Below are 27,470 nucleotides of genomic sequence, written 5' to 3'. Positions count from 1 at the left end.
GGTAATGGGTTTTATGACCACATTTATTATATAGCAAGACCACAGGAAATGCCTAGCTTCCAAATCTAAAAAACACATGTCAGCATTTTGCCCCATGGCCATGGACTCCCTTGTTGTCTCCCAAAATTGTAAAGTCATGGGCCACATATAATCAAGATGAAAAGTTTCAGCTTGAAAGCCTGTGTACTTCTTGCAGTACTTCCTTCTACGTAATATACACATGAAGGAAATTCCTGTTAAAAATAAAGACAAAAAGTAGACTTTATAATCTTCCTCTACTCTTATGCAAATCAAATAACCCTTACAGGGTACTGGTATTTCAGATTTCTGAAACCTAAGACCACAGAAACCGTTTTCAATCATGAATTCATGTTCAAGAACCAATTCAATCCCAAGAGCTGCAACGCAACTTACCGTAAGCTGCTGCCCATGCTATTGGCATGAAAGTTTTGATTTCATTGTCATCGATTTGCTGTTCATGCGCGGCAGCGGCTGCCGCTGCGGCAGCGGCATCCTCCTCTCCTACAATCACTTCCATATAAACTTCGTCTGCAATTTCTGCAACATCTGAGTAGAAAATTATAGAAACTTGTGTGACTAGGTTTACAGAGATCACAGGAAAAGATATTTTCACTTGAATTCAGTTAATAGACAAGTAGAAAGAAGGTTCACATGTTATACACCTAGAACATAGCTTTCACGTAGTAAGCACTCAATAAATATTTATTGAATGAATCATACATTTCTTGGCTTTTACCATAATGTGCTTTTTTAATAATCTTATTTTTCCATATTCTTTTCCATTATGGTTCATTATAGGATACTGAATATAGTTCCTTAATTTGTTTTTAAAGCAACATTCTAAGCACACATAATAAGTCATTGATGTTTCCCTTGAAATACAGCAGAATAATAATCTCTACAATAATCCTACTTGTTTCCTTCAGATACTGGCCATATTTTTTAAAAAAAGAAAAAAAAAAAAAAAGAGCTACAGGAACATAAAATTCTCTCCCACAAAAAGGCCACCTACTTACTTAAATCTTCATCTTCTTGCTGAGAGTCGTTGACAGTCATATAAACCATCTTTTCCCTTGGCACACGAATACTGCTATTTTGATCAAGTAGTTCAACTCCATGATCATTCTCAGGCTCACTCTCCACAATGTCTACAGTGCCACCTATCAGAGAAGATGAAGGCTCCAAGAATTTATGTGAAGACTTCATTTCCACCTGTTTCACTTACTACATTTTACATACTTTTCTACTGCTATATTGGAACCCTTGCTTAAAATGTTATCTTCAGAAAAGATTACAAATATTCTCAGTCTAAACCACCAAAAAATAATTAGGTTGAAGTGTTTGATCAGGAGGTATACTACACTGAAGGTTTCCTCTTACCTAAGTCATCCTCTCCAGGGTCAGCTTTAAAAATGTACACCTTGATGACTTCAGGGCAAGTGCCATCCACTTTACAAGGATCGATTTCCGACTCTGCATCCATGGTCATTCCAGAGGAACCGTCGTGTTCTATTTTGCCAGCATCATCCACTAAAAGGGCAGGAAATACATGACAAATAATGATAGCAGATATTTAAATAAAAGTTACCATTTTCAAAAGCCCTTTTCACAAATATAATCTCTAACTTGATTCACATAAAATTGGATGATTTTTACCTAAACAAGTAGACACGCAGCACATGGTGAGAAATGTGGCTGACTGCTAAGCTAGAGCCGGGTCACGGAGGGCTTTGTACAACCAGGCAGAGGGGCGGGCTCATGCTTGACCTTGGTAGGCAGGAGGTTTTTCAGTCTGGTCAGGTGCCACAATCTCTCAGGGAACTTAAAAACACAGGCCCTCGCCAAGCAGTTCTACAGAATCAGAATTAGCAGGGGTGGGGCCTGATAGACAGATTTAGAGGAACCCTGCCCCAGGGATTCTGATCAGCAGTTTGAGAACTTCTGCTGTAGGTGGTGGGAGACTCATAGGCAGAGCAGTGACAAGGTCAGATCACCATTTCTGCTACACCATGCTGGCCTTGAGAAAGGTGGATTCAAAGGGATCAAAACATAAAGCAGAGATATCACTTTTGAGTCTACTGCAATAATGCAGGTGACAGATGACAAGGCCTCAAAAATTAGGACAGAGGTAGTATGGATGGGGAAGAGGGCTACACTTGAGTCGTATCTTAGGGCTGAAATCGCAGAACCTGGTGCCCAACTGAAAACTGAACATGACAAAAGGAGCCAAGGATAACCATGGGGTTTCTGATATGGGTGACTGAATGACTGGCGGAAGAAATGGAAGGAAATTAGAGAAAGTATCTCTCTTCTGCATGTTTAATTAATTAACTTAAGGTCCAAGGGTAACATCCCTAAAAGCTCTAAGAGCCAGTGCCTGTCCCTATCCCTCTGTGATCACAGAACCTTTTGCTTGTTTCTCGCAGAGTATACGATTCACTGTGTTGTCACTAGGGGTGTGTTGCCCCCGTCTTTCCCACTGATAGAGCAGAATCTGTATTTTCATTATTCAGTCTTTTAAGACAGAGTCTGGTGATAGTAGACACTCAGAATACTGATGAATCAATGATTCAAGGAATGACTGAGATGTGAAGTCAGTTGCTAGATACTCAAATCTGAAAGCTGAAGGCTGACCCACAGATTTGGGAGCCATCAGTTCCGTGTTAACTAAGCCTTGAGATCACACAGTGAGAACCTGCAGTGTGAGGGAAGAGTGGGCTGAGGATATCCTAGGGAATGTCATGGTTTAAGGGAGGGACAAGAAGAAGAGTTCACAAAGGAACCTGAGAAGGGAAAGCTGGACAGGTTGGTAGAAGGTCATAAAGGAAGCTAGGGAGTTAGAAGTTCCAAGAATCCTAGTAAGGCCCATGGCAATAATGCAGCATGCACACAAGTCAAAGGGGAATGTCTGCACTGACAACCGTAACCTGGAAGTCACTGCTGTTCCTGCTGAAGAGCAGTATAGTGAAGGCTATATAGGGGTCAGATTAGAGTGGGTTGAGGATTCAATGGAAGGTGTGAATTTCTTCAAAAAGTCCAATTTAAAAATGGAGAACAAAGGGTAGAAACTAGAATGCATCACAGGATCAAGGACTTTTCTGTTTAATTGATTAAAAATACTCGAGCATGCTCAGTCTGTGAGAGAAAATACAATAAAAAGTGAGAGGCTGAAGCCAGAGAACCTGGTGAAATTTTGGGATCAAGATCTCAGAAGAACAGGGAGAAGATGAAACGAGGCATAAAGATGAAGGAATTTTCCTTAAATAGGAGGAGAAATACGCTATCCTTCTGAGACCTGGGAAGGTAAACATGGATGAGAACGAAGCTTATGTTGTGTTTAGAGATGGGAAAGGAAGACTGTAATGCAGAAAGTTGGAAGAATTCATGGCTGGTGGCTTCAACTGTGGACATGAAACAGGAGGCAAGGGCCTTGGTCACCTGTAAGAGAATGGCAGATGGGTTAAGAGCTTGAGAAGCTAGAGAAAATGAGCTGATCCAGGACAAGCTTACCGATATGAAGGTTCAAAGAGACCAGATGGTTAAATCCTCTGTGGTTTTTAAGAACAAAAAGAGGTTCCCTGAACTGAATATAACTACCTAAATTCAAGTTATCTTGATTATGCTTTATAAAAATGATTTGTAGAGGGAAAGAATCGACATTATGCCCTTATTTCTGGCCTGATGTGTACTTACCCTTTTTCAAAGCTAAATATTTCTATGACATACCCAGCTGACAGGGCCACTGTTATTTTCTTAAAGGTGGCTTTGGAACTTCAAACTGAGATGGCATTAGAAGGCTGAAGATCTCACCAAACAAGCAGGAGAGTCCTGAATAAATCTGTACGTCTTCAGAGAACTCATCTCTGAATAGTTTGATATTGTTGATGAAGCTTGGCCTCTTTTGGCAAGGTTTGTCAAAACTGATTCTAACATGTACTGGAAAATCAAATGTCCTTGTGTTTACAAAGAACAAAGTCAGGCTAGCTGTTTTTGCATATGTTAAGTTTGTTGGTACTCATAAGATAAAACCTCTGATGACCAAAATCCAACCATTTTGGAGCTTGCAAAATGTCATGCATTTACCTGTAACTTAGAGTAAGACATGTCTGTTTGCTTTCATACATGTGTGGGAAACACATCTGAAATATACAGACTTACCAAAGCCTAGCAAAGCTATTCTATTATTAGACAAAAGTAGAATTCACCTTCAGATTTTCACCTTGAGAATGTGTCCCACTAACTCAACCTATGAAATTATTCTGAATATGAAATATTACAGAAGTGATTTAAAAAAAAAAAAAACATTTTGGTGGTCCTGTTAAGTACTAAAAATTTCACTGTGATTTTAAAGTTCCATTAAAAATGAATTTCTAAAAACAGACAAAGAAGGCTTTGATAAAACTGAGTCATCATACGTATGATTTCTGCATAAGTGCCTTCTTCTAATGCTGTAATGAAGAACTAAAGCTTCAGAATAAGGCCTCTCCAAAATGGAAGAGCATAATTTCTGGAAATTAAGACCACTTCTAATAATAACTACCATTTGCATAGCATTTGGCAATTTCCTTAGCATTTCTATGTACTTTTCAATTTCCTTAGCATTTCTATGTACTTTTATTTCATTTGATTCTTACCTTTTCCAGATAAAGAAAGGAAAGCTCTGAGATGATACATGATTTGCCCAGTCAGTAAATAAGAGAGGGGTGGGAGAGAGAGTGAAGAGGTACCTGTCTTTAGAACTCAGACCTCTATTTTCATCTTTTGATTTTTGAAGAAATATATGTTTACTGTATAAAATTTAGTATTAAAAAAAATCACCAATAGTCTCACTAACCAGATATTGCATCATTAGTTAGTAAATTTTCTTCCCAGTTTTTTCTATAAAAAAAAAAAATTGGCATCACAGTTACCTCAAGCCTTATGTAATAATCATCTTTACATCTCATCTGGTATTTTAAACTTTAAAGCTGAAGAAAAATTTGGCTTATCAACGATCTCATTATCAATAGCAAAACTATAGCAAAATACAGGCGTACCATATTCTTAGGTTACATTTTCTCAGAACTTTGTAGAGATTATTCCACTGTCTTCTAGCACTGAGTATTTCTGTGTGGATGTCCCTATAATACTTTATCCCCAAAGTTCACTAAACATCACTGTGATTATGACTTAGTGGTTTTATCATTCTGTCAACTTCTTGAAAGAAAGATTCAATCTTTATTTCAGGAAAGTTCCTTGAAGAGTCCAATCTTTATTTCAGAAAAATTTCTTCCATTATAAATATTTTTCTAATTCATCAGTTATTCCCTTCTTCTGGAATTTCACTTATATGCATTTGTCTCCTTTATCTGTCTCCCATATCTATCCATCTTCTCCATAATCATTTATATCTTTTTTTTTTTTTAACCATTTCATTTTTGTGATTTTCTAAAGCCAGGTGTCCCTCTGCCCCTGGTTATATACTGAGGCATATTTATGCTTATAGTTGTTTCTGTGGTAGCTTTTATCTTGATCATATTTTTACTTTTCAATTTCTTTCTGAATTCTGTCAGTTTGTTTTCTGCCTCTATTGTCTTGTAATACATTTTTTGAACCTTTGTATCTCTTCTCTGAGTTTTAAGAGATCATGTTTGCAATTTCACTGAGGCTTCAGGTCAGTGCTAACCAAGAGAACTTTCTGCGATGATGGAAATGTTCCATATATCTGCACTAGCCACATGTGACTACTGAGCACTTGAAATGTGGTTGGCGCAATTTAGAAACTATATATTTAATTCATCTTGCAATATATTGATATTAAATAAAATAATATTTCCGAGAGCTGAAGAACATGAATCTTCAAAGGGCTCACTATGCATGATAACACAACACATGAAAAAAGACCCACAGGACTTCCCTGGTGGTCCAGGGGGTAAGACTCCACGCTCCCAATGCAGGGGGCCTGGGTTCGATCCCTGGTCTGGGAACTAGATCCCACATGCCGCAACGAAGATCCCGTGTGCTGCAACTAAGACCCAGCGCAGCCAAATAAATAAATACATATTAAAAAAAGAAAAGAAAAGAAAAAAGACCCACACCTAACTAAACCTAACTAAACAAAACCCTATGATATTTCAGACCAACAGGGATAAAGAGATGATCTTTAAAACTTCCAGAAGAAAAAGAAACATCTACAAAGCAATGAGAATCAAAATGGCATCAGGCTTCTAAACCAAATGCTGGATGACAATGAAACATGCCATCACAAATTCTCAGGGAAAATTCACTTCAACCTAGACCTCCGTACCTAACCAAGTTATCAATCAACTTAAAGGGTAGAAAAAATACTTTTAGTATACAAATCTAGACTCCTTAGGAAGTTATTTCGATATGTGGTCCAGTAAAATAAGGGAGTAAATCAAGGAAGAAAGTGGTATAGGGATCCAGAAAACAGTGGATTAGTCTCAGGAAATGAGAAAAGGAAAATTTTAGAAAAATGTCTGCATTATAGTAAGCCTAAAAAGCAACTAATCCAGAATGGGTCAGAAAGACAGAAAGCTTCAAGAGGGGAGTCACTGGAAAAAGAAGAACTCGAAGAAAAAAAACTGGACAGAGAAGTAAGTCAAACTTGATAGTGTATTTCTTAGAAGGCACAAACAATTAAGAAAGAAAACCCGTGCTATAAGGGCATAATCAGTCTCAACGACAAAGTCTAATTAAGCTTGAAGTCTTTATATGACCAGTACCCACAAGGAGGACATGGATCAGTCAGTAAACCCCAGCCTTTCAGAACCGGAAGCTACCTGAGAGATCTTGAAACAGATTATTTTCTTAATTTGAAAGAAAAATAAAGATGATTTTACTTCCTAAATAAGTTACTTCAAGGGACAGCCTGAATACACACATCTTTTCTAAAGGTTTAACAAGAGTGCCAGGTTATAAATGTTAGGATGCCTAGGTGGGAAACCAAGCCTTTTCATAAAACCGTACCTCAGTACTGCTGCTGAAGAGAGAATTTGGTTCTCTGAACCAAGAGCCTATTCTAACTTACTCTGATGAGTCCAACAGTCATCTTACTACCTGATCACTTCAATTTTTTTTAAACCTCTAAACCAAAATCCAATCAAAAGAAAAACTATAGAATAAAAACTTGGTATTCGACATCCTTAGGGTTCCGGTGTGGGCGTGTGGTATTGGATAGTGAAGACACCATGGATGGGTAGTTCCTCCTAGAAGGATACCTAAGCTCACGATCATCTGTTATGTCCCAGACATTGTGGTGGGTAGTTTCGCTATATTTTATCATGAAATCAATGACAACAACCCCAGGACTTAAGTGTTTTATCTCCATTTAACAGATGTGAAACCGGAGCACCTACAAGACTAACATGCAAGAAGCATTCTGCCAAGGCAGCAAGTGCTCTAGTAGATAAACACACTTAAAAGTTCACTTTTAGACCTCCCTCTCTTACCTTCCTCTTCAAGAACCCTCCTTCTGAGGTTAAAATTTCATCTTAATTTTATTATATAGCCTATAAAAGATTTGAAAGAATTGGTTATAATCTGATCTCCTTTAATTCTTGAAACTTTCCTAGAGGGGTTCAAAGGCTTAATGAAATTAGCCTCATTCTGTAGACAGGGAATTAAAGCATCAGAGACATTCAAGTGCCTATCCTAAGTTACACTGATCTCCAGCATGGTGTCAGAGATATAATTAATGAAAAATATTTGCCAAATTGCACTGAATTGGTCTAAGACCCCTACTTGATTAAGAACTAGTTAAGCAAGAACTGACTTCTTAACAAATTCAGGGGGAAAAGGAATGACTATTACAATCCCACCCTCTGCCTGCCTTTACCCCAAAATCCCCTGATGGGACAACAGGAAGGTCTTGAATGAAGCCAGTCCAGAGTTAGTCTTCCTAGCCCAATGGATGCCACCAACAGAGAGACTCTGTGGATAACACCAATGGCCAGTAGTTACTGATAGGCATGCTTTGTGCTGGATGCTTGGTGCGCACGACCTCTAATTCTCACAACCACTCTTTAGGTCAGGTAGTATTACTGCCTTTTCACAAATAAGGAAACTAAGGCCAAAGTGAAGTCAGTAACTTGCTGAGCAGCAGGAATGGCATCCAAGTTGAAGGCTGGCTGACTCTAAGCTACAGGTGCTATTTCCATACACCATGTTGCTTCTCTAGGATCCCTATCAAAGGACAGCCATGTTCTCTCTCTCCCTCTCTCCTCTCTCCTCCTCTCTCTCCACTGACCAACTCCATTATCCCACCAAGTAATCAGAGATCTGTTCCAAGGGCAAGCTATCAGACAATTTTTATCTAGGTCTCAAGCAGATAAACAGTAAATATGAATCACAAGGCCAATCTGAAGCTCCAACTGCTTCTAAGACTTACAAGATGTAGACTTTTTAACACAATCTTTTTTGTCGTGGGGAGAGGGAAGGACTACAACATCTTTACCTTATTTGAGCACTTTATTCTTAGTATAAATCTGACATCCTGATTGGACGTTAAACTGAGAGCTTAATTCACTAATTTTAGTGTTGATTTCTAAATAAATTTCAGAATGCCTACAGTAAAGACAATAATTTTAGATGGATTAACACAAACCTTTGTGAATTTTACCAGAACAAGCTAGACATCTTCTCTAAAATAGTCTTAGTTCAATAAGACTTTTCTCACATTTCAGAAATATTCCCATGTGGATATGTATTTTTTAAATTCTAAAATTTTATTGTGGTTTATCAAATGGTTTAAGGACGAAAACTGATAGAGCGCATATATTAAAAAAATGGTAAGATACATACACATGCAACAATCAGCCCACAGAACAAAGGAATAAACAAATATTTTACCATGTCTCCTGTACTAATAGCCCCTAGAATCAATAAACAAGTCATTAGATTGTACTAATCCTCAGAGTTTATGCATTAAACATATAGAGATTTGGATTTATTTATCATTCATTCCCCGAACAACTTTTTATTGGATGTCTACACTATGACAAAAGTTGTGCTTAATTAGGAGCTAACATCAGATCAACTGGTCAAAACACCTAAACTAGCAGGCCAGGGCCACCACACACTGCATCCGCGGGGTGCCGCTGGCACTGTGGCTGTACAGTGGACAGCGGCAGGCAGCAACCATGCATACAGACCCTCAGCTTGTCTAATGTGCTCCGCCTCTAGTGATGGTTTTACCATCTGCCCAGCTGCACAAGCCTGAGAGGGAGCTTCAAACCCTCCCTCTTCCTCAACCCTAAATTTAATCCAAATCCTACTTTCGAAGTATGTCATGAAGCAGTTTCCGTCAAACTCTACTGATAGAACCTTATTTCACATCTGTTCCTCAGCTGGACTACTACAACCTCCTCCCATAGTGTACCTTTTTGGTTTCTGATTTTACTCTTACCTTGTCTGCTCTCGACAGCGCCGTTACGGTTACTTTTCTGAACTGTAAGTCTAAGCATGTTACTATTAATCTGCTTACAACCCTCTAACAACTCCCCACATCAAAAAGGCAGAGCAGGTTTCTTAGTATATTCAAGAGCCTTTATGACTGTGCCCTTCCCTATTTTGCCACTCACGTCTCATCATTTCCTCCATTCACCTCATCAGGGACATTATTTGCACCCCAAAGAAGAAGTCTCTGAACACTCACAGATCTTTCCCAGCTCCCTCCAAATAAACATGCTCTCCTCTCTGCCATTCCTCCCTCCTCGGCTGCCCACTGAACATTTCATTCCCCCTTCAAATTAAGTTCACCCCACATTATTTTTTAAAGATGTGATAATGGTATTACTGTTTCATTTTTTTTAAATCGTTATCTTTCAGAACTATATACTGAAATACTTATGAATGAAATGACGTGCGGAATTTGCTTCAAAACAATATAAGAGGGAAGGAAATGCACAGGAGTAGAGATGAAATAAATTCAGTTATGTCTTCAACCAAGCTTCCACAGAACTTTGGCTTATAACACTTTCATAGCATTTAGCTCACCCTAGTGTACCCAAAATTTCCCAACGTCTTTTCCCTTAGTGCTTCCAAAATGCTTTGTACATCCAGTTATATATCTTTTCACACTAAACTGTAATTACCTGTTTCTGTTTGTCTTCTCTCCAGGACTGTGAACTTTTAAAGTCAGACACTTCCACTGTTTATCTCTAACAGCTAGCACAGTTCCTAGCTTATCGTGGTTTATCAATAAATGTTTGAGAATAAAGATACGAGAGGGAGGGGCAAGATGGCGGAAGAGTAAGACGCGGAGATCACCTTCCTTCCCACAGATACAGTAGAAATACATCTACACGTGGAACTGCTCCTACAGAACACCCACTGAATGCTGGCAGGAGACGTCAGACCTCCCAAAAGGCAAGAAAATCCCCACGTACTTGGGTAGGGCAAAAGAAAAAAGAAATAACAGAGACAAAAGAATAGGGACGGGACCTGCACCAGTGGGAGGGAGCCGTGAAGGAGGAAAGGTTTCCACACACTAGGAAGCCCCTTCACGACGGAGACTGCGGGTGGCAGAGGGGGGAAGCTTCGGAGCCACGGAGGAGAGCGCAGCCACAGGGGTGCGGAGGGCAAAGCGGAGAGATTCCCGCACGGAGGACCGGTGCCGACCAGCACTCACCAGCCCGAGAGGTTTGTCTGCTCACCCGCCGGGGCGGGCGGGGCTGGGAGCTGAGGCTCGGGCTTCGGGCTTCGGAGGTCAGATCCCAGGGAGAGGACTGGGGTTGGCGGCGTGATCACAGCCTGAAGGGGGCTAGTGCGCCACAGCTAGCCGGGAGGGAGTCCGGGAAAAAGTCTGCAGCTGCCGAAGAGGCAAGAGACTTTTTCTTGCCTCTTTGTTTCCTGGTGCGCGAGGAGAGGGGATTCAGAGCGCCGCCTAAACGAGCTCCAGAGACGGGCGCGAGCCGCGGCTTTCAGCGCAGATCCCACAGCAACAGGGGCGCAGACGGAAAAACGGAGAGATTCCCGCACAGAGGCTCGGCGCTGAGCAGTGCTCACCAGCCCGAGAGGCTTGTCTGCTCACCCGCCGGGGCGGGCGGGGGCTGGGAGCTGGGGCTCGGGCTTCGGTGCTAGCCGGGAGGGAGTCCGGGAAAAAGTCTGCAGCTGCCAAAGAGGCAAGAGACTTTTTCTTGCCACTTTGTTTCGCGGCGCGCAAGGAGAGGGGATTCAGAGCGCCGCCTAAACGAACTCCAGAGATGGGCGCGAGCCGCGGTTATCAGCGCGGACCCCAGAGACGGGCAGGAGACGCTAAGGCTGCTGCTGCCGCCACCCAGGAAGCCTGTGTGCGAGCACAGGTCACTCTCCACACCGCCCCTCCCGGGAGCCAGTGCAGCCCGCCACGGCCAGGGTCCCGTGACCCAGGGACAACTTTGCCAGGAGAACGCAGGAGAACGCAGGAGAACGCACGGCGCGCCTCAGGCTGCTGCAACGTCACGCCAGCCTCTGCCGCCGCAGGCTCGCCCCGCCTCCTCCGTACCGCTCCCTCCCCCCCAGCCTGAGTGAGCCAGAGCCCCCGAAGCAGCTGCTCCTTTAACAAAGCAGCTGCTCCTTTAACCCCGTTCTGTCTGAGCAAAGAACAGACGCCCTCAGGCGACCTACATGCAGAGGCGGGTCCAAATCCAAAGCTGAACCCCGGGAGTTGTACGAACAAAGAAGAGAAAGGGAAATCTCTCCCAGCAGCCTCAGAAGCAGCGGATTAAAGCTCCACAAACAACTTGATGTGCCTGCATCTGTTGAATACCTGAATAGACAACGAATCATCCCAAATTCAAGAGGTGGACTTTGGGAGCAGGATATATTAATTTTTCCCCTTTTCCTTTTTTTGTGAGTGTATAGGTGTATGCTTCTGGGTGAGATTTTGTCTGTATAGCTTTGCTTTCACCATTAGTCCTAGGGTTAGGTCCGTCCGCGTTTTTTTTTTTTTTAACTTAAAAAAATTTTTTTTTTCCTAATAAATGTTTTCTTAATAATTTTTTCCTTATTTTCTATTTTTAGAAATTAAAAAAATTTTTTAATAAGTTTTTTCATATTTTTATTTTAAAAAATTAAAAATTTTTTTCTTAATAAATTTTAATAATTTTTCTTATTTTTTACTATAAAAAATTAATAAATCTATTTTTAAAAATTAAAAAAATTTTTTTTCTGAATACATTTATTCTTAATAATTTTTTTTCTTATTTTTTATTATAGTAGCTTTATTTTATCCTCTTTCTTTCTTTCTTTCTATTTTTTTCTCCCTTTTATTCTGAGCCGTGTGGATGAAAGGCTCTTGGTGCTCCAGCCAGGCATCAGGGCTGTGCCTCTGAGGTGGGAGAGCCAACTTCAGGACACTGGTCCACAAGAGACCTCCCAGCTCCATGTAATACCAAACGGCGAAAATCTCTCAGAGATCTCCATCTCAACATCAAGACCCAGCTTCACTCAACGACCAGCAAGCTACAGTGCTGGACACCCTATGCCAAACAACTAGCAAGACAGGAACACAGCCCCATCCATTAGCAGAGAGGCTGCCTAAAATCATAATAAGGCCACAGACACCCCAAAACACACCACCAGACGTGGACGTGCCCACCAGAAAGACAAGATCCAACCTCATCCACCAGAACACAGGCACTAGTCCCCTCCACCAGGAAGCCTACACAACCCACTGAACCAACCTTAGCCACTGGGGACAGATACCAAAAACAACGGGAACTACGAACCTGCAGCCTGTGAAAAGGAGACCCCAAACACAGTAAGGTAAGCAAAATGAGAAGACAAAAAAACACACAGCAGGTGAAGGAGCAGGGTCAAAACACACCAGACCTCACAAATGAAGAGGAAATATGCAGTCTACCTGAAAAAGAATTCAGAATAATGATAGTAAAGATGATCCAAAATCTTGGAGATAGAATAGACAAAATGCAAGAAACATTTAACAAGGATGTAGAAGAACTAAAGAGGAAGCAAGCAACGATGAAAAACACAATAAATGAAATTAAAAATACTCTAGACGGGATCAATAGCAGAATAACTGAGGCAGAAGAACGGATAAGTGACCTGGAAGATAAAATAGTGGAAATAACTACTGCAGAGCAGAATAAAGCAAAAAGAATGAAAAGAACTGAGGACAGTCTCAGAGACCTCTGGGACAATATTAAACGCACCAACATTCGAATTATAGGGGTCCCAGAAGAAGAAGAGAAAACGAAAGGGACTGAGAAAATATTTGAAGAGATTATAGTTGAAAACTTCCCTAATATGGGAAAGGAAATAGTTAATCAAGTCCTGGAAGCACAGAGAGTGCCATACAGGATAAATCCAAGGAGAAACACGCCAAGACACATATTAATCAAACTATCAAAAATTAAATATAAAGAAAACATATTAAAAGCAGCAAGGGAAAAACAACAAATAACACACAAGGGAATCCCCATAAGGTTAACAGCTGATCTTTCAGCAGAAACTCTGCAAGCCAGAAGGGAGTGGCAGGATATACTTAAAGTCATGAAGGAGAAAAACCTACAACCAAGGTTACTCTACCCAGCAAGGATCTCATTCAGATTTGATGGAGAAATTAAAACCTTTACAGACAAGCAAAAGCTGAGAGAGTTCAGCACCACCAAACCAACTTTACAACAAATGCTAAAGGAACTTCTCTAGGCAAGAAACACAAGAGAAGGAAAACACCTACAATAACAAACACAAAATATCTAAGAAAATGGGAATAGGAACATATATATCGATAATTACCTTAAATGTAAATGGATTAAATGCTCCCACCAAAAGACACAGACTGGCTGAATGGATACAAAAGCAAGATCCATATATATGCTGTCTACAAGAGACCCACTTCACACCTAGGGACACGTACAGACTGAAAGTGAGGGGATGGAAAAAGATATTCCATGCAAATGGAAATCAAAAGAAAGCTGGAGTAGCAATTCTCATATCAGACAAAATAGACTTTAAAATAAAGACTATTACAAGAGACAAAGAAGGACACTATATAATGATCAAGGGATCGATCCAAGAGGAAGGTATAACAATTGTAAATATTTATGCACCCAACATAGGAGCACCTCAATACATAAGGCAAATACTAACAGCCATAAAAGGGGAAATCGACAGTAACACAATCATAGTAGGGGACTTTAACACCCCACTTTCACCAATGGACAGATCATCCAAAATGAAAATAAACAAGGAAACACAAGCTTTAAATGATACATTAAACAAGATGGACTTAATTGATATTTATAGGGCATTCCACCCAAAAACAACAGAATACACATTTTTCTCAAGTGCTCATGGAACATTCTCCAGGATAGATCATATCTTGGGTCACAAATCAAGCCTTGGTAAATTTAAGAAAACTGAAATCATATCAAGTATCTTTTCCGACCACAACGCTATGAGACTAGATATCAATTACAGGAAAAGATCTGTAAACAATACAAACACATGGAGGCTACACAATACACTACTTAATAACGAAGTGATCACTGAAGAAATCAAAGGGGAAATCAAAAAATACCTAGAAACAAATGACAATGGAGACACGACGACACAAAACGTATGGGATGCAGCAAAAGCAGTGCTAAGAGGGAAGTTTATAGCAATACAAGCCTACCTCAAGAAACAGGAAACATCTCGAATAAACAACCTAACCATGCACCTAAAGCAATTAGAGAAAGAAGAACAAAAAAACCCCAAAGCCAGCAGAAGGAAAGAAATCATAAAGATCAGGTCAGAAATAAATGAAAAAGAAATGAAGGAAACAATAGCAAAAATCAATGAAACTAAAAGCTGGTTCTTCGAGAAGATAAACAACATTGATAAACCATTAGCCAGACTCATCAAGAGAAAAAAGGAGAAGACTCAAATCAATAGAATTAGAAATGAAAAAGGAGAAGTAACCACTGACACTGCAGAAATACAAACGATCATGAGAGATTACTACAAGCAACTCTATGCCAATAAAATGGACAACCTGGAAGAAATGGACAGATTCTTAGAAATGCACAACCTACCGAGACTGAACCAGGAAGAAATAGAAAATATGAACAGACCAATCACAAGCACTGAAATTGAAACTGTGATTAAAAATCTTCCAACAAAAAAAAAAAAAAAAAAATCTTCCAACAAACAAAAGCCCAGGACCAGATGGCTTCACAGGCGAATTCTATCAAACATTTAGAGAAGAGCTAACACCTATCCTTCTCAAACTCTTCCAAAATATTGCAGAGGGAGGAACACTCCCAAACTCATTCTACGAGGCCACCGTCACCCTGATACCAAAACCAGACAAAGATGTCACAAAGAAAGAAAACTACAGGCCAATATCACTGATGAACATAGATGCAAAAATCCTCAACAAAATACTAGCAAACAGAATCCAACAGCACATTAAAAGGATTATACACCATGATCAAGTGGGGTTTATTCCAGGAATGCAAGGATTCTTCAATATACGCAAATCAATCAACGTGATACATCATATTAACAAATTGAAGGAGAAAAACCATATGATCATCTCAATAGATGCAGAGAAAGCTTTCGACAAAATTCAACACCCATTTATGATAAAAGCCCTGCACAAAGTAGGCATAGAGGGAACTTTCCTCAACATAATAAAGGCCGTATATGACAAACCCACAGCCAACATTGTCCTCAATGGTGAAAAACTGAAACCATTTCCACTAAGATCAGGAACAAGACAAGGTTGCCCACTCTCACCACTATTATTCAACATAGTTTTGGAAGTGTTAGCCACAGCAATCAGAGAAGAAAAAGAAATAAAAGGAATCCAAATCAGAAAAGAAGAAGTAAAGCTGTCACTGTTTGCAGATGACATGATACTATACATAGAGAATCCTAAAACTGCCACCAGAAAACTACTAGAGCTAATCAATGAATTTGGTAAAGTAGCAGGATACAAAATTAATGCACAGAAATCTCTTGCATTCCTATATACTAATGATGAAAAATCTGAAAGTGAAATTAAGAAAACACTCCCGTTTACCATTGCAACAGAAAGAATAAAATATCTAGGAATAAACCTACCTAAGGAGACAAAAGACCTGTATGCAGAAAATTATAGGACACTGATGAAAGAAATTAAAGATGATACAAATAGATGGAGAGATATACCATGTTCTTGGATTGGCAGAATCAACATTGTGAAAATGACTCTACTACCCAAAGCAATCTACAGATTCAATGCAATCCCTATCAAACTACCACTGGCATTTTTCACAGAACTAGAACAAAAAATTTCACAATTTGTATGGAGACACAAAAGACCCCGAATTGCCAAAGCAATCTTGAGAACGAAAAATGGAGCTGGAGGAATCAGGCTCCCTGACTTCAGACTATATTACAAAGCTACAGTAATCAAGACAGTTTGGTACTGGCACAAAAACAGAAATATAGATCAATGGAACAGGATAGAAAGCCCAGAGATAAACCCATGCACATATGGTCACCTTATCTTTGATAAAGGAGGCAAGCATATATACAGTGGAGAAAAGACAGCCTCTTCAATAAGTGGTGCTGGGAAAATTGGACAGGTACATGTAAAAGTATGAAATTAGAACACTCCCTGACACCATACACAAAAATAAACTCAAAAGGATTAAAGACCTAAGTGTAAAGCCAGACACTATCAAACTCTTAGAGGAAAACATAGGCAGAACACTCTATGACATAAATCACAGCAAGATCCTTTTTGACCCAGCTCCTAGAGAAATGGAAATAAAAACACAAATAAACAAATGGGACCTAATGAAACTTAAAAGCTTTTGCACAGCAAAGGAAACCATAAACAAGACCAAAAGACAACCCTCAGAATGGGAGAAAATATATGCAAATGAAGCAACTGACAAAGGATTAATCTCCAAGATTTACAAGCAGCTCATGCAGCTCAATAACAAAAAAACAAACAACCCAATCCAAAAATGGGCATAAGACCTAAATAGACATTTCTCCAAAGAAGATATACAGATGGCCAACAGACACATGAAAGAATGCTCAACATCATTAATCATTAGAGAAATGCAAATCAAAACTACAATGAGGTATCATCTCACACCGGTCAGAATGGCCATCATCAAAAAATCTACAAACAATAAATGCTGGAGAGGGTGTGGAGAAAAGGGAACACTCTTGCACTGTTGGTGGGAATGTAAATTGATACAGCCACTATGGAGAACAGTATGGAGGTTCCTTAAAAAACTAAAAATAGAACTACCATACGACCCAGCAATCCCACTACTGGGCATATACCCTGAGAAAACCATAATTCAAAAAGAGTCATGTACCAAAATGTTCATTGCAGCTCTATTTACAATAGCCAGGACATGGAAGCAACCTAAGTGTCCATCATCGGATGAATGGATAAAGAAGATGTGGCACATATATACAATGGAATATTACTCAGCCATAAAAGGGAACAAAATTGAATAATTTGTAGTGAGGTGGATGGAGTTAGAGTCTGTCATACAGAGTGAAGTAAGTCAGAAAGAGAAAAACAAATACAGTATGCTAACACATATATATGGAATCTAAGGAAAAAAAAAAAAAAAGGTCATGAAGAACCTAGTGGCAAGATGGGAATAAAGACACAGACCTACCAAAGAATGGACTTGAGGATATGGGGAGGGGGAGGGGTGAGATGTGACAGGGTGAAAGAGTGTCATGGACATATATACACTACCAAATGTAAAATAGATAGCTAGTGGGAAGCAGCCGCATAGCACAGGGAGATCAGCTCAGTGCTTTGTGACCGCCTGGGGGGGTGGGATGGGGAGGGTGGGAGGGAGGGAGATGCAGGAGGGAGGAGATATGGGAACGTGTGTATATGTGTAGCTGATTCACTTTGTTATAAAGCAGAAACTAACACACCATTGTGAAGCAATTATACTTCAATAAAGATGTTTAAAAATAAAAAAAAATTTTAAAAAAACAGAAAAAAAAATAATAAATAAAAATAAAAATACCATTAGTCAAAAAAAAAAAAAAGATACAAGAAAAAATAAACATGGGCAAGAGTATAAAAATAATAGTTTATATACAATTCCTTTTTCTCATGTAAACATAAATTTGAAAAAAGTAACATTTCTGAGGTAGAAAAACAATGGAAAAGGGTTTGGAGGCTGTCTGGGTAGATTCTGCTATGATGGGTTAAATAAGAAAATGTTTACGCCCCCTCTAAATTATTTCCTAACGTCCTTGAAATTGGGTATTCAGTAATACTGCAAATTTTAGTAAATCACTGGAACTTTATTTGCCTCTTCTGTCCACCAATAAGCACTATTTATCCCAAACTCTACTGCTCTGTAGTATTAACTTTATATACACACACATATGAAGAAGGGCAATATGAGAGTGGGGACTAGACACTTTGGAATAAAACACACTTGATTTCAAATGTTCACCCTAATGCTAGTTGGATGTGTAACTTTGGACAAGTTACTTAAACAGAGCCTCAGTTCCCCAATCTGTAAAACAGTGGTAACACCAATGTTATACGGTTGCTATAATTAACAAATTATATAGTAAGTTCGGGCACAAAGATATTATTTATTGAAGGTTTACTATTACCTATTTTTATTGTTACCAACTTGTTACAAATCTCCAACTAAATAATTCTTGGGATAAAAAAGCTTAAGTTTTAAAAATTTTTAAAAACTGTCCATATTGACTTGATAACAATCAAACCATAAACACAATCCTAAACATTTTTCCCCAAAAAGAGAACTGTATTAAAAACAAACCTCACCAAACAAACTTAATTATATCTTCTGATGGAAATTCCCATTGTCTCAAGGGCCATTAGAAGATGGGTCTGAGAGCATTTTGCACACATTAGTACCTGAACTCTTTCTTGAAATATTAATTCAAATGGACTTAAATTATATATATATATATATATATATATATATATATGCTACACCAAAATAGTTTAATAAGCATTAGTTAAGAACTAACCAATCTAATGATATATTAACATTCAGCTTTTATAAAAGCAGTTGCATACTGCAGAACATGGTGTTTTGAATACAATCTTATCTTAGTGAAAAGGTCTTTGACCTTAGAATATAAAAACAACTAAATGGAGAGAACACAGCTATGTTATTACTCCACACTCACTGTCATCAAAAAGTTTTATTAAAGTTATGGTCTGCACCAAGTAAAATTTCCAAGTTTACAATAAACATGTTAAAAATGTTGATAAACTTTCACTTAACCCAACTAGTTTAAAGGTTCCAAGATTAAATTATTTGCTATAATTTTTGTTAATGTTTGTCTTCTTTAAAACTGCTTACCGCGATGAAGAGTGGCCCCCGCTCGCCGCAACTAGAGAAAGCCCTCGCACAGAAACGAAGACCCAACACAGCCAAAAATAAATAAATAAATAAAATTTAAAAACAACAACAACAAAAAACTGCTTAAAATAACTGAAAGCACATATTTTATTAAAATGTGTATTAGAAATGAAGCACCATAAAAGGTTTACATTAGAACAGAGACTCTCTGCCAAGTGATCGGGCTTTGGCAGGAGAAGCCCCATACTCCAGAGGCATATTAGTTGTTTTCTTTGATGTTACTATCAACAGTAAGCACACATACCCAAGTATCCTGGTTTTCCATAAGAACACACTACGTTGCCATAACTTATTAATTTTGCTAAACCTTTAAAAACTCACTTATGGATTTTTGCCTGGCCTTTAAAATTCAGACTTTAATATTTAGGGTAGTAAATTTTGCAAATTCACTACCCATTTCTGATAACATGAAAACAGTATAAGGATAGACATATAGATCAATGGAATAGAATTAAGAGTACAGCAATTAACCCCTCACCATTTACCGTCAATTATTTTCAACAAGGGTGCCAAGAACATTCAATGGGGAAAGAACAGTCTTTTCAACAAAAAGTGCTTAGGACAACTGAATACCCACATGTCAAAGAATAAAGTTAGCTCCTTACCTCACACTATGTACAAAAATAAACTCAAAATAGACCAAACGCCTAAACATAAGGGCTAAAACTACATAATTCTTAGAGGAGAAAACGGTGTAAATCCTTATGACCTTGGGTTAGCCAACAATTTATTATATATGACACCAAACACATAAGCAACAAAAAAAATTACAGGCATACCTCATTTTATTGCACTTCACAGATACTGTGTTTTTTACAAATTGAAGGTTTATGGCAACCCTGGGTCAAGCAAGTCTATCGGCGCCATTTTTCCAATAGCATTTGCTTACATATATTTTGCTTCTTTTCGAGTCTCTGTGTGATATTTTGGTAATTCTCACAATATTTAATATTTTTTCATGATTATTATATTTGTTATAGTGAACTGTGATCAGTAATCTTTACTGTCACTACTACGACTACTGAAGGCTCAGATGATGGTTAGCGTTTTTTAGCAATAAAATATTTTTAATTAAGATATGTACATTTTTTTAAGACCTAAAGCTATTGCACATGTAACAAACTACAGTATAGTGTTAACATAACTGGGAAACCAAAAAAATTTGTGTGACTCGCTTTACTGCGATATTTGCTTTACTGTAGTGGTCTGGAATCAAACCTGCAATATCTCCAAGGTATGCCTGTTTAAATAAACTGGATTTCATCAAAACTTAAAACTTTTGTACATCAAAGGACGCTATCAAAAAAGTGAAGACAACCAACAGAATGGGAGAAAATATTTGCAAATCATATATAAGGGATTTGCATCTAGAATATATCAAAAATTCTTTCAACTCAGTAAAAAAAAGACAAATAACTCAATTTAAAAATGGGCAAAATGGGCGTCCCTGGTGGCGCAGTGGTTAAGAATCCGCCTGCCAATGAAGGGGACACGGGTTCGAGCCCTGGTCCGGGAAGATCCCACATGCCGCGGAGCAACTAAGCCCGTGCGCCACAACTACTGAGCCTGCGTGCCTGGAGCCCGTGCTCTGCAACAAGAGAAGCCACCGCAAGGAGAAGCCCGCGGACCGCAACGAAGAGTAGCCCCCGCTCACCGCAACTACAGAAAGCCCGCGCACAGCAACGAAGACCCAACAAAGCCAAATAAATAAATAAATTTATTAAAAAAAAAAAAGGGGGGGGGCAAAAGATCTAAACAGACATTTCTCCAAAGAATATATACAAACGGCCAATAAGCACGTGAAAAGACGCTCAACATCATTAACCATCAGGGAAATGTATATCAAAACCACAAGAGGATACCACACTTCATATCCACTAGGATGGCTATCACCAAAAAGACAGTATTAACAAGTACTGGAGAGGATGTGGAGAAAATGGAATCCTCATTCACTGCTAGTGGGAATGTAAAATGGTGCAGCTGCTTTAGAAAACAGTCTGGCAGTTCCTCAAAAGGTTAAACATAGAATTACCATATGACCCAGCAATTCCACTCCCACATATATACTCAGAAGAGATGAAAACATATATCCAACAAAAACTTGTACACAAATGTTGATATTGAAGTCCTAACAGCCAAGAAGTGGAAACAACCCAAAAGTTTATTAACTGATGAACAGACTAAAATGTATACCCATACAATGGAATATTACTCAGTAATAAAAAGGAATGAAGTACTGATACATGCTACTACATAGACGAATGTTGAAAACATTATGCTAGGTGAAAGAAGCCAGACACAAAGGACCACATATTACAGGATACCACTGATATGAAATGTCCAGAGTGGGCAAATACAGAAAGTAGATTAGGGCTTGCTTAGAGTTGGAGAGGATGGAGAGGGATAATATGAGTGATAGTTAAAGGATATGGGGTTTCTCCTTGGGGAGATGAAAAAATTTCTAAAATTGATCATGAGGATGGTTGCACAAGTTTATGAATATACCAAAAACCACTGAATTGCACACTTTAAACGGGTGAACAGTATGGTATGTGTATGAAAAGCTATTACCAAAAGAAAAAGTTTATTTCAAAACTTAAGAATCTAGGATTAGAAAGGAACACCTAACTCCCATTCATCTCCTACCTAACTGTCCTAATTAAAAGACATGAGAGATGTCAACAAGACCTAGAGTGACATTTCGTTGATCATATTAGTATCAGAGGCACCCAAAGAATATTTTGTTTCCCGCAGCTGTTGTAAGGCAGTGCCTGACTCATCATCACCAGATCTTCTCCAACTTTCCCTATTGTACAAACTGATGTTTCACAAAATAGCATCTTGACTATGCAGCTGAAAAGTGAAACTGTAGGAGGGTGAAGACCACTGCAGAGAAATCAGGGATGCCTGGCAGCTGTCTCAGATTCATGGAGAACTAAGAAACCATCTGAGTAACAAGTGGACGATTCAAACACTCCACCTTTCAGAGAGCCAGAAAACTCCTAAGTACCATAAAGCAGTGCTACCATATCTAGCCTGACCAGGACCAAGTAACAGCCACAGCTACTGGTAGGGAAGAAATGTGTCATTAATACCTTGGATGAGGCGTGATGTCCACAGACTTTCAGCTACAGCATTCATTTATTCAACAAATATTTCACATCTAATATGCCAAAGGATTTGATGGGGAATATACATAAGTAGCTAAGATGCAATAGACAGTTCCTGTCCTCAAGAAACATACAATCAATTTAGAAGCAATCACAACATCTAGAGAGCAAAGACTAGATGAAGAGGTCATCCTGACCTCAAAGGCAGCTATACTGTGACAAAGAATGTTTGTGCCAATGTACACTACCCGTGACACTACTACTTGCTACTTTATCATCTTTTTAAATGAGACTTTCAGAGGGAAGAAATCTGTCAAGAAGGACTCTAAAAACTTTATAAAAGCTGTTTAGTAGACTCTTCGCTTCAATGACTTACTGAAATTTTTAAAAAGAATATTTGCACATCTGTTCATGTTCGTCTTTGACCTATAAAGTGATGAATAAATATCATAGGAATTCAGAGATACTACCATCTCTCATCATATTATGAAGAGCATTAAAGTTGACTGCTAATAATGGCATCTCAGCATTCTCTATCACAGATAAAATCAGGCCATAGTTCCTCTATATGCTTACTACAAAGCCCTTCTCAATCCTGAACTTCTGAAATCAATATAGGTTTTAAGTTAAAATGTAGCATAAAAGAAGTATCTTTACTGGGACGCAGACAAGAGAAAAGCTAGTTAATTCCAAGGCAGTCATCTGGTCTGATTCCAAAGCCAACAGTTTAATCGTGATCATTACTTTGAATGGAAAGGGGATGATGGTATGGAGTGGGGGGAAAGAGTGAAGAAGTGTCTGTATAATAGAGAAGACAAAAGATACTACCAAAAGTCACCATCCCTAAAACCAATCCAACCATTTCACTATAGTGAAATAGGGGGATAAGAACTTGTATATGTGTTCTTTGTATTCTTTGAGCTTGGATGTGATATTCCATTTTTAAAAGAAAGAAGAAAGGAAGGAAGGGAGGGAGGGAGGGAGAAAATAAAAAGTAAAGGAAGAAATTATTGTATTATTAAAATATATATTTTACGTACATATATAAAATATACTAAAATACAGTACAATAGCAGTTTGTGTCTATCTGTATTTACTTTTTCAGGAATATTAAAATCTATATCAATTAGCACAAACCCAGGGCCTAAAAAAAAAAGATGACTATAAATAAAATTTTTAATAAAAATTTTGTAAGTCTGAGCTCTAATACAAGAATTTACTACACTATGTCAACCATTACTAACGAAACGTCTGGTTTTTTGGATGACTTTCTTGGAGGGTTGACTTCCTAAAAGAGTAATAAAGGTAAGAGACAGTGTGCAGCTGAAGGTCGAACTAATGCCATGCACTTTACTCCTTAGCTAACAAGTTTAAGACAGAAAGGACAGAAAAGGGAAAGAGAAATCAAGAACAGAGAGTGCTTTCTCAAGTATTTCACCAGATCCTCCTCCCTCATAAAGCACAATGAACCCAATTCCCTCCTTTCTCCAGCCTTACCCCTGGGTTGCCTAGTCATGGGATAGAAAAGCCGGCAGTTATATTTAAAAATAGCATTTTCATTTAAATAGTGCATCTTACATACAAACTTAAGTCTCCCAATCTCAGCTGGCCCCTGCAGTTCCTTCAGCAATCTGTAAGTTCTCAGCTTCCTGCCCTGGCCCATCCCCATACGACATAGGCTTTTCAACCCTTTGCCACTACCCTTCAGCTCCCACCCAACCTCTGCAAGTCCTTCTATATTAGCAGGTGAATTTGCTACACAGAGAAAATAGCTCCCAACATTCAAACACTCCTTTTAAACTTACTGTCCCAGGCTCTCCAATTTTCCTGATCCTTAACTGCCTTCCTGTCTCAGAGAAGGGGACTCTTTCTCTCTAGGACTCACCTACCAGCCTTCCACCACTGCCCTGGACCCTACTCCGTTCCTCTTCTCTGGAACCTGCTCCAACTGTTAGTCCTTCCTATATCTTCAGTCTCTGTTCAACTGTTTGTGTCCTGCACCTGTAAACCTATATAAACGCTCAACACACTTCCACCATCCATTCAACCATCAAAAGCTGTACTCTTGCTTCTTCTGTCCCTTCACTGACCAAAACGGCAATTTATACAAACTGCTTCACCTACTCCACCACTTCCACCAACTTCTCAATCCATTACAGCTTATCTCCTCTATCTCTTCTCCACTGGCCCATGCTTTACTGAAACTATTCTAATTAAGATACCAATAACTTTTTATACAATTTTTTAAGGTTACTTTCCATTTATAGTTATTACAAAATACTGGCTATATTCCCCATGTTGTACAATACATCCTTGAGCCTATATTACACCCAATAGTTTTAATCATAAAAAATTTAAAAATTAAAAAAAAATAAAGTTGCCTTTCCACAAAAATAAAACAAAAAGGATAATTAAAAAAAAAAAAAAAGATACCAATGACCTCCTAACTGCCTAACGAAAAAGTCCACTCCCTCCTCAGTAACTAACACTCTTAGAAATTCTGCTTATCTTTCACAGTGTTAAAAACATTCTAAAGATTTTTCTCCTCCTCCTCTTCCTAAAACCTCCTGATTTTCATGAGCTCTTCTCTGCCTACTTCTTAAATGCCCAAAGGATCCATACTTGACACTCTTATTTGACAAGCACTCTCTGGGGACCACCACCCATTTCCACATAGGGTACTACCTATATTCTGTTGTCCCAAATTTCCTCCTCTAGTCACAAACTCTCTCAAAAGCACCAAATTCATATTTTCAACTGCCTACAGAAAACATCCACCAGATTGTCCCCAGCAAGCAACCTAAACTTTCAACAGGTCCTGAAACATTTTCTTTCCACCAAATCTATTCCTCCTCCCAGGTAATGGCATAACCAGGCACCCAATCTCCCACGGCAGAAACCTTAGTGTCCTCCTTGAATTCTTTCTCCCTCAAATCCTTACCCCTATTCTATCTATCACCAAATCGCATTCATTTTACTTCCTAATCTCTCTTAAATCCAGCTCCCCTGCTCTACTCCCATTACTATGAAGGTACTTAGGATCTTCTTTATCTCATGGAGGAACCATTCCAACTTCTCTCTAGCACTAATCTCTTCTCACCTATTCTTATTCCTTATTACTACCAGGATTACCTTCCTAAAATAAATTCAAACTTGAAACAGGATATTACATTTTTCCTTGTCAGAGTGGCAAAAATTAAAAGGGAAAACAATACCCTATGTTGGTCAGAGTGTAGGGAAAGGGACATTCTCATAAACTTGGTGGGTGGAATTCTATTAGGCAAAATACCGAAGCAAATATAACCAGACTTGTAAATATGTATACCCTCTGATCCAGCAATATTATTTCTAGAAATTTATTTTAAGTAAATAAACAGAAAGTGCACAAAAATATGAGTACATCCTAAAGTTCCCATTATTCCCAGCAGAAGCCAAGACCTTTTTGACATACTATATATACCATTTGCCTAGAATGGCTCCCTCCTATCCATGTCCTTCTTCATCCTGCAAAAGTAGGAACTCATCCTTGAGTTCAAAGGTCAGCAACTCCATTCTGTCTCCACAGCAATTTAGTCACACCTCTGCATCACAGTGTAACCTATCTTTCTCTCCCACTGTAGACTGTAAGCTCTCCAAGGACAATGGTTTTGTGTAATTTTTATTTAGCACATATCCATATTTGCACTATCTAAAAAAATGTCTGACACATAGTAGGGGCACAGTAAACACGTGTTGAATGAAGGCATTTTCCTCCTCTTTACACGAAGAACTCTCTGATTTCCAGAATCTTAAGAACTTTTAAAAGGTATTTCCTAAAATGCTGGTGGACTCCAATATTTCATATTAAATTCCTGTTCTATAACAGGTATTCAAGCAAAGCAAATGGTCTCGTGCATTTATATAAGCAAATAGTCTGTAAGTCTTTATTTGTTTGAAGTTTAGTTCCTAGAGGCATAATTAGAATTTCCATACTGGGTCAGAACTGTGGTCTATCTAACTGAGGATTAGGATCCTCAGGATCTCTGAAAGTGGTACCAAGAAATAAATTGTAAGAAGACATAGCTATTCTCCCAGATGTTAGAGGTGTGTTCCAAAACACCTTACTTTTCTTCAATAACCTAGTATGAGTCCATCATACTTGAAATCATGTTTTGGAATATTTGTTTAAATACTATGCCAGAGCTCTTTTCCATGCTATCTGTTATATAAAGAGCATTTTACATATTATATAAGTACATAGTATTACATAAGTAGTACTGTACATCCATATACAAGAATATAAGTAGTTTGGGTATACATTTTTCTCTAAGTTGAACTCCTTTTAAGTTTCAAGAGGGTTCCTAATTCTATTGAAGGCTGGTAACAGCCTAATCACATCCTTCATGATTTCACAAAGTTCAGTTCTAGTCCTTTCAATCTTTGATCTCTAGACTGAAGAAATCTCATCTTTCTACTGTGTCCTTACAGAGAAATGATTCTACCCTGTACCATTCCACTTTTCTTAATTTTGAGTTGTCTTACAGGCTCCAAACTGAAACAACAATGAAGGAAGGTCTATGAGATTTAATTTTATAGAAGTCAAGAAAATTTCACCCCTGATATAAGTTAGGAAAGACAGCCTTCAAAAACACCTTTGAGGGGGCTTCCCTGGTGGTGCCGTGGTTGAGAATCCGCCTGCCAATGCAGGAGACACGGGTTCGAGCCCTGGTCTGGGAAGATCCCACATGCCGCGGAGCAACTAAGCCCGTGCGCCACAATTACTGAGGTTGCGCGTCTGGAGCCTGTGCTCCGCAACGGGCGAGGCCGCGACAGTGAGAGGCCCGCGCACGGCGATGAAGAGTGGCCCCCGCTCGCCCCAACTAGAGAAAGCCCTCGCACAGAAACGAAGACCCAACACAGCTAAAAAAAAATAAAATTAATTAATTAATTAAAAAAAAAAACCATCTTCGACAATCACTGTACC

The 27,470-nt window shown here is 38.8% G+C and overlaps 1 protein-coding gene across 6 annotated transcripts in view; it reads right to left on the bottom strand.

Annotated features, from left to right (window-relative positions):
• ZFX (zinc finger protein X-linked) overlaps positions 1-27,470 on the bottom strand; it is a 69,162-nt gene that overhangs the window by 5,150 nt on the left and 36,542 nt on the right. For 5 of the 6 annotated variants that reach the window (XM_082375591.1, XM_082375590.1, XM_082375592.1 and 2 more), the window contains 3 exons: positions 1,402-1,551; positions 1,038-1,181; positions 415-567 (listed from right to left, as the gene is read on the bottom strand). In XM_082375591.1, the coding sequence (XP_082231717.1) occupies positions 415-567; positions 1,038-1,181; positions 1,402-1,551 (447 nt within the window). The remainder of the gene's footprint in view (positions 1-414; positions 568-1,037; positions 1,182-1,401; positions 1,552-27,470) is intronic. The other variant, XM_082375595.1, reaches the window with a different exon arrangement.

Source organism: Balaenoptera borealis (assembly GCF_965194805.1).
Source record: "Balaenoptera borealis genome assembly, chromosome: X".
Classification (NCBI taxonomy): domain Eukaryota; kingdom Metazoa; phylum Chordata; class Mammalia; order Artiodactyla; family Balaenopteridae; genus Balaenoptera; species Balaenoptera borealis.
This window is presented reverse-complemented; position numbering and strand designations above follow the sequence as displayed.